At 42.9% G+C, this 8,617-nt stretch overlaps 1 protein-coding gene across 1 annotated transcript in view; it reads left to right on the top strand.

Annotated features, from left to right (window-relative positions):
- The window catches only part of PTPRM (protein tyrosine phosphatase, receptor type M), a 734,228-nt gene that overhangs the window by 260,820 nt on the left and 464,791 nt on the right, over positions 1-8,617 (top strand). The window contains exon 4 of the mRNA XM_014519979.2: positions 7,022-7,100. Coding sequence (XP_014375465.1) covers positions 7,022-7,100 — 79 coding nt within the window. The remainder of the gene's footprint in view (positions 1-7,021; positions 7,101-8,617) is intronic.

Genomic DNA, 8,617 nt, shown 5'->3' on the forward strand with positions numbered 1-8,617 from the left:
TCCCTTCACTGACATGCATATTATACGTGATAAAGGACATGGCTCTGCTTCCAAGTATATTAGCAGCAGTTTGTGGTAATTGACATCAGTGGGAACAGGAGTCAGTCCAGTATGTTTCAGTTTGCACTACATTCATTTGGGACCTAACCCCTTTGTGTGAGGAACTGCAGTTTGATAGGTTTCCAGCACTGGAGTTTCTTGATATGCTATCTGGCTGAGTTATGATAATGATGTCTTTGGTATGTTGTATGGGATTATAGCAGAATGTTTTCGATCACTTGCTGAGTCTCTGGTCTGCTGTCATAAATATCTGTCCTTTAAAAATTTTCAGGGGTATAATTGCCACCTCTGAAATGGCTAGAGAGTTTATTTTATGTTTAGATTCCAAAAACAGGAAACAAGTTCTTTGCTTCAGACTCTATATAGGTTCCAGACTGAAGAATACTGATCATTTAGATGTCTAGAAAATGATTTGTATTTCTTACCCTATACACAGTTTCTGTATTAGGGGGAAAAATTGCTGCTGTAGTGTCTCATAGAAGTTTTAATGTGTTTGTTTCATACTTCCTTTCTCTAGAATGCATCTCCCATGACGCATCACAGTCTCATTATATTACGTGCAAGTACATGGGGGATACTTGCACATAATATTTCTTGGAAAATATTGTCTGGTTGGGAAATTTGGCTCATAAGAGGTGGTATGGGGCACCCACATTGTACCTCTCATCAAGCACAGGAACAGTACTAGTGAACAATTTTTTTAATATATCAAGTGCTTGTTTTTTCACTGAAGTGTCAAATATTGCATTGAAAAAAGTGTGGAAAAATGTATTTGAAAATCCAGTTTTGTCATTAACAGTTTTTGTAGAAAATTGTTGACTAGTTCTACTAACCAGGGGTTTATCTGAAAGTTCTTCTGTGAAATTTTCTAGGCTTGCCTAGATAACTGCATGTCATAGAGCAAGATTTGATATAAGTTGTTTTGTTCTTTTTTTAAATACAGAAATACTCAAATACCTTTTTCCAAGCATTGTTTACTAGTGGACAGGGCACTGAATCTGTTTCACAACGCAAGAAATGTGTTTCTGGTTCTGTTACTAGCCTTTTGGGTAGTCTTGGGCAAATCATTTGACCTTTCTGTGGTTCTGTTGCCCAGCCTGTGATCATGCAATGGTTTTTTTTGTTAATTCCCTTAGATTCTTAATTTAAATGATTACATAAGATATCAGCAAAAAATATGTCCTAAGAGTTGGTTTCACCAAAATAGTCTCTTTTTTTTTTTTTGTTTTGGTTTTTTTTGCTAGGACGTTATTTCTTTGGAATTTTGAACAAGCTTGCACCAGACACTGTAGCAAACCGTAAAAAACAACATATCCACTTGTTTAAAGTTTACTGTAGTAAATGGGACGGTGTGAGTTATAAGAACAGAATTTGGCCCTGGTTTAGCATTGGAATCTGAAGGTCCACAACAGTAGTTTATAGATTTCATGGACATTAGGGCTGGAAGGGACCTCAGAAGATTGAGTCCAGCCCCCTGCCCTAAGGGCAGGAAATCAGCTGGGGTCATAGGATCCCAGGAAGATAAGCATCCAATTTTCACTTGAAGGTGTTCAATGTAGATGCTTGAACCACCTCTGATGGCAGGCTATTCCAGACCTTGGGGGCTTGGACAGTAAAGAAATTCTTCCTTATGTTCAGCCTGAAACGGTCTTGCAGGAGTTTATAATCGTTTGACCTCGTCATCCCTTGGGGTGCTCTGGTGAACAAACATTCCCGCTGACGGTCACCCCTGATAAACTTATAGGTGACCATCAGATCACCCCTGAGCCTGCGCTTCCAGGCTAAAGAGCCCCATAGCTCACAGCCTGTCGTCATAAGGTCTGTTTTCTTGACCTCTGATCATGTGTGTGGCTCTTCTCTGGTCTCTCTCAAGCTTCACCACATCCTTTTTGAATTGTGGGGCCCAAAACTGGATGCAGTACTCCAGCTGTGGCCTCACCAAGGCCGAGTACAAGGGGAGAATGACGTCCCAGGATTTGCTTGATAAGCATCTATGGATGCAAGCCAGTGTTTTGGTCGCTTACTAGCCGCAGCATTGCATTGCAGGCTCATGTTCATCTTGTGGTCAATGATGACACCCAAGTCTCTTTCTTCTGTAGTGCTAACCAGCGTAGCACTGCCGAGACTATAAGGATGCTGCAGGTTTTTCCTCCCAAGGTGGAGAACTTTGCATTTTTTGGTGTTAAACACCATCAGGTTCTTGTCCGCCCATTTGCTGAGCCTGTCCAGGTCAACCTGGATCGCCCTCCTGTCTTCAGGTGTGGATGCTTTGCCCCAAAGTTTGGTGTCATCGGCGAACTTGGCCAGTCCACTTCTGACTCCAATGTCCACATCATTAATGAAGATGTTGAACAATATGGGTCGAAGGACAGAGCCTTGGGGGACCCCACTGGTCACAGGGCACCATGATGATTGACTTCCGTCAATTACCACCCTCTGGGTCCAACCATGGAGCCAATTTCCCAGCCAGAAGATCGTGGTGGACCCAAGGCCACAATTGGCCAGTTTCGCCAAGAGGTGATCGTGGGATACCAGATTGAAGGCTTTTTTGAAGTCAAGATATATGGCATCAATCTCTTCTACCTTTTCCAGGTGATAGGTCACCTGGTCGTAGAAGGAAATGAGATTGGTCAAGCAAGATCTACCCGCAACAAACCCATGCTGGCTATCCCTCAGGATGTTAGCATCAGCCAGTCCATTAAGGATGGCCTTTTTAATAAACTTTTCTAAGACCTTCCCCGGGATAGAAGTCAGGCTGATGGGCCTATAGTTTGCTGGATCCACTTTCCTCCCTTTCTTGAAAATAGGCACCACATTGGCCTTCTTTCAGTCTTCGGGCACTACACCAGAGTGCCAGGCGTTCTCAAAGATCCATGCCAGAGGCTGGGCTATGATGCGTGCCAGCTCCTTGAGTACCCTCGGGGTGTAGATTGTCAGGGCCAGCTGACTTGAAGGTGTACAGCCTCTCAAGGTGTTTCTTCATGAGGTCAACATTGATGGAGGGCAGGGGATCTCTCTCACCTGGACCTCCCTGTCCCATAGTGGGCATGGGTGTCCCATGGGACTGATGAAAGGCCGACGCAAAGTACCCATTTAATAGGTTGGCTTTTTCCTGGGCGTCAGTTGTCCCACCTGGTTTAGCAGGGGTCCAATGTTGCCCTTGCTTTTTCTCCGGCTCCCCACATATCTGAAAAAGGACTTTTTATTGTCCTTGATACTCGAAGCTAGTTGAAGTTCAGTTGCAGCCTTGGCTTTCCTGGTTTGCTCCCTGCAGGACCGGATCAGTGCAGATTATTCCTCCTTGGAGGTGAATCTCATCCTCTATCCTTCGTAGGCCTTTCTTTTTAGCCTCAGGAGGTCTGCTAGATCCCTGGAGAGCCAGGGGGGCTGCTGTGCCTTCTTGCTGCCTTTCCTTTGAGATGGAATAGAATTAGCTTGTGCATTGAGGCTCGCTCCCTTGAGGAGCAACCACTCTTCCTGAGCTCCCCTCCCCCTGGGGTCGTGGTCCCTTAGGGCCTCACTGACAAGCCTCCTGAGCTTATCAAAGTCGGCTTTCCTGAAGTCAAGGCCTTCACTGTTGCTGACTGACTTGCCAGCTTTACGGCGGATGGTGAAGGTGATCAGCTCATGGTCACTGTCAGCCAGCTTCCCATAGATTACTAGATTGCCGATTAGGTCATCCCCAGTAGCCAGTACCAGGTCGAGCAGTGCTTTACCTCTCTTTGGCCCGTAGACTTCTTGAGTCAGGTAGAGGTCATCCAAGCACGATAGAAAGCTTTGCGACCACTCGGATTTTGCTGAGTGATCCTCCCACAAGATGTCTGGGTAGTTAAAGTCACCCATGACAACCATGGTCCTGGAGCATGTGGCCTCAGCCAGTTCCCAGGTGAACTCCTGGTCAAGCTCTTGACTTCGGGTGGGAGGTCTGTAGTAGACACCCACCGTTGTGTCCCCTGTGCCGTTTTCCCCACGCATTTTAACCCAGAGGGTCTCCAGTCATCCACCCTGGTCGCCAACATCAGCTTGCAGGGATGCATAGCTTTCCTTAACATAGAGAGCTGCATTCCCGTCCCTTTTATATACTCGATCTCTCCTGTACAAGGTATAGTCGTCTGTACCCGTGGTCCAGTCATGGGTGGAATCCTACCAGGTCTCCGTTATCCCTATAACATTGTAATTATTTATGTTAAGCAGGAGGACGAGTTCCTCCTGCTTATTCCCCAAGCTCCTGGGATTTGTGTACAGGCGTGCAGGTGTCCCCTTGGGGGCTCTTGCCTTGCCCATAGATTGTACCAGGGGTGGGCTCCCTTAAATTGAAGAATCCTTTTAGATAATTTGTTTAAGATTGTGAGGTTTTGAACTATCAATCTTCCCGTCTTGGCTGTCCTAAGTCTTTATTGTTGACTGAGTCACCCACAAAATCTCAGGATGAGGTTTTCATTTGGACAAAGAGAGACAGGTGTGAAGTAGGGAGGTAGATTTTAGTCATTAACATAAAGATGGCAGTCAAAACCATATTTGTGGGTGAAATTGTTCTGATAGGAGGTAGAAAGGGAAAAAGAGATGGCCACATACAGCGTCTAAAGCAGGGGTGGGCAAAATATGGCCTGTGGGCCAGATCTGGCCTGCCAGGGCATTCTATCCAGCCTGTGGGGCACTTAAAAAATTTAGAAAATATTTATCAGCTCCTGGCTGCCCATCAAAGATGACAGGAGCCAGGGGCAGTAGGACCCAGGGGGAGCTGGCAGGAACCCATCCCTGCCCCATGCCCAGCCAGTTCCCTGCCTTCCTGCTCCCACACTGCTCAGCACCACATGGCTCTCAGCTGCATTTCCAGACCAGGGATCGCAGGGCCTGCACCAGTACCCCAGGGGGTGGGAGTGGGGGGTGTAGGTAGGGACTCTGTGTGTGTGTGTGTGTGTGTGTATTCATAGGGAGAGTCTCACACACCCCCCCCCCCCACTGCCATACACACAGATGCCCACACATGCACCCCCACACACCGCAGCCACCCGCCCCCCACAAACCCCATACCCGGCTATATCCACACATACACCCATATGCTCCTTCACCGCACACCCCGCCCACCTCTCCAGCCCCCACACCCCACGTGCCCACAGCCCCCCACAAACCTATATGTACCCCCCCCAAAATATACAAGAGTAAGACTTCATTTAAGCTGTTATATACAATACCTCTATGTACACTACACAAACGCATGTAAACCAGGGCAAAAAATATTTTTTGAAATCAAATTAATAAATGTTTTAGATGTTCACTTTTTAGAATACAGTTTGGTATTTTTCTGGTTCTGAGATGACAAAACCCCTTGCTGAAGGGAGTACTTCCGGGAGCAAGGGGAGGGACTTCTGGTGGCAAAGGTCAGAGGTTAGGGGGCAGGACTTCCAGTCCCAAGATGGTGAACATGGGGTGGGGCACCTGTCAAAGGGCACAGCTATCTGTACAGCCCTTGACAGCTTGTCAAAATTAGGTCAGCGGCCCTCCACCCAAAATAATTGCCTGCCCCTGGTCTAAAGTGATCCCCATTGAGGTTTGAGAGAGAGGACTATTCATTGAGCAAGACTGTGAAGGAATAGTTAGAGAGAGCAGTCTCAAAGATAAGGTTTGAAAGAATTTAGAATAGTATGGTTTCCAGTTTTACTCCACTGAGTTGCTTCAGTAGAGTAGAGGAGATATATACCATGCTAAGATGCATCTTGAATGAAATCATAGGCTGGGGTAGGTCTTGAATAGAATCATGGGAGTGGTATTTAAGATTGCATCTTCAGTTAAGATGGCAATAAAGGGTAGAAAGAGGAATGGGGTGATAATTTGAAAGGGAGGTGGGATTATAACTGCATTGTTTAAGATGGTTGAAACCAATGCGTGTGTCCTGAGGTGGAAAGGGTTTATAGGACTTACCTAGTATTTTACCACAATTATTTTCTTTTCTCTTCTGGATCCTGGATATTATAGTATTTATTCAACAGCAGAAAATCTTGTTGTAATATTATGTTGACTGCTTGTTTTCATTATGACAGAGAGTATTTGCTTTCTGTATCACACTCTTGCTGTTTAAATAATTGCAGCACAGGAACATGGTACGCTAGTGTCCTTGTGCGACTTCTCCAAGGACAAATATAAAATTTACCCGGCTGTGCCTTCTAAACTTTATTTTTTTTTGTATGTTTCTTGAGAGTCAAGAAAAGATTCAATTAAGGTTAAATTTCCAAAGCAAACAGTGGGATTAAAATAATAACAGCATTTGAGTTGTGCCTCCTGTGCATGGCTTTGAAAATGTACCTGTTAATGTCACTGGCATATTTTCTTCTTTTCTGCATAAACAATCTTGGGTTATTCAAAGCTAAGGCTGCCAAAGTTTGGAGAGGTTTACTTTTGAAGGCTTTTAATTCAACTGACAAGAGCAGTCCATTTATCTTGTGACCTATTTATAGCCATCAAACAAAGTGTAGCCAATGGATCTGCTTTACTTAATGTAGTATGGTAGGTAGCAGATTAAGAGCATGGCTAATGTACTCATGAGAGTAGGTGTGCATATGCCTGATACGGTTTGTTGCAGAAATCTGAGTATACTGTCATTTTTCAAATAAAACAGACTTTGCATTCTGTGATGCAAAGAATGAGAAGTTAATGTTCATTTTTCTGGTCTCAGTAAAATGTTAAATGGCCACTTTCAAAAATCTACTAGCCTTTTGAGGATCAGATGACAAACCTCTTGCTCATGCTGGTGAATCAGTGAAGTCAGTGGGGAGTAGCTTGTAATTACTGTGAAGATGGGGTTCTGGTCCTTATTAATTGATTTTTTTTATGTTGAATTCTCAGCATATATAAAAAATAAATAGTGGGCTTAGTCTTATACCATTTAACTATTGGGAAAGAAACTTTATTTCCAGTGTAAAAGTACAGAGCTCTTAATTGAAGTACTGTCTTTGTTTTTCAGGTTGTTTTTGAAGTAGTCACTTCAGGTCACCCTGGGTACCTGGCTATTGATGAGGTGAAGGTTTTAGGACATCCGTGTAGTAAGTGCCTATATGTTATTTGGAGCTATTTTTTTTTCAAATATATTTGGAACAATATTTGAATATAAATGAAGCACATCAAATATGGAAAAGGTTAACAACAATATTCCACTGCTGTAAAAATGGATTAAGTATATAACAGTCTTTAGAAGGTTTGATATATAATGGTCTGAATTTTAGGTTGCAGTTGGAGAAAACTACATTAAGATACAGATCCAAAAGGGCATTTAGGGGCCTAATTCCCTCTTTCTCCTGAAGCTGTGGCCAATACTTTTCTCCCTGAAAATCTCTCCATCCCTCCCTTTGATTTCACCGGGAGGTTGGGTGCCAAAATATCTTTCTGGATCTAGCCCCAGGCTCCATGTAATTGTTTGATTATTTTTTGTGACATGCATTATACTCACAAGTATTCCTGGTGGTTTGCAAACAGGCACAGCATCATTTAAAATAAAATTAGTTTATTGGTTAATTTTAAAACACCTGATAAAATGGTTTTACTGCTAGCTGCAGGAAGATGTAGACGTTTTTTGAAATGTGGAGATGGTTACGCAGAATCAGCAACTCTGTTATTTCTGACTCACTTAGTTCTAATAAATATACGTGGTTCTCGTGTTGTTAGTATTTGTGCTTAAGCTGCATTTTGAATTTGTATCTGGGATGCAAACAGGCTAAGTCTAAAGTAGTTTTTTGTCAGCATAATAATTTAGCCTGCAAAGATTTTTAGGTTTTGATCTGTGCATTTATAGTGATCGATTCTTAAAGCATGCAAGTGACTCTTAGTAATAGGGAGAGTAAAATATACCCCATAGTGTGCGAAGGGCCAGCTTAACAGTAACAGCTGTGTTGAAATGTATTTGCTTTAATGAAACAGTTTTTGGTAAAATTATTTAAATGGGAAGAATTAATTAAAACATCGAGTCAGTTATGGCATAAACTGGCAAATTGGAAAAAAGTGACAATTGTCAGAATTATTATTTTGTGATGAGGTCTAAAACTTTGCAGGGTTTCTAATTATTCAGATGTTGTACCAGTTTTGTTCATTGTTACTGGCAGAGAAAATACACTTGCAGCCATTAGCTTCAACTTCTTAAACAAAAATGAGAATGCTGGAAAAATATGTTTGGTAAGTATGTAAGCTGTGGCCTGATTACATTTATTGTGGACTAACAGAGGAAAGTCACAGCTCACGTTATAGTGACTTACTATATCATAGAAATGTAGGGCTAGGAGGGACCTCAAAAGATAGTTCAGGCTCTCTAACAAGGTTTTCTTGGTGCTTCGGTAGAGCTAATTTGCCAAAGCTGAAGCAAAAATAAAATAAACTGGTTGGAAACAAGAGTTTAAAAAAGAAAAAGTGACTGAATGCTGTATAGTTTTCTCTTTTTTTTTCCTTTTTTCTCTTTTCTTTTTCTTTTCTTTTTCCTTTGAAAAGTCTATTAGCTCACTAACTGGCTATAGTTCCACAATCAAGAGAACAAAGGCTGCCTGTACACATGCTCAGAGGTGGTGGGGGGGGG

This window comes from Alligator sinensis, unplaced genomic scaffold, assembly GCF_000455745.1.
Source record: "Alligator sinensis unplaced genomic scaffold, ASM45574v1 scaffold597_1, whole genome shotgun sequence".
NCBI lineage: Eukaryota > Metazoa > Chordata > Crocodylia > Alligatoridae > Alligator > Alligator sinensis.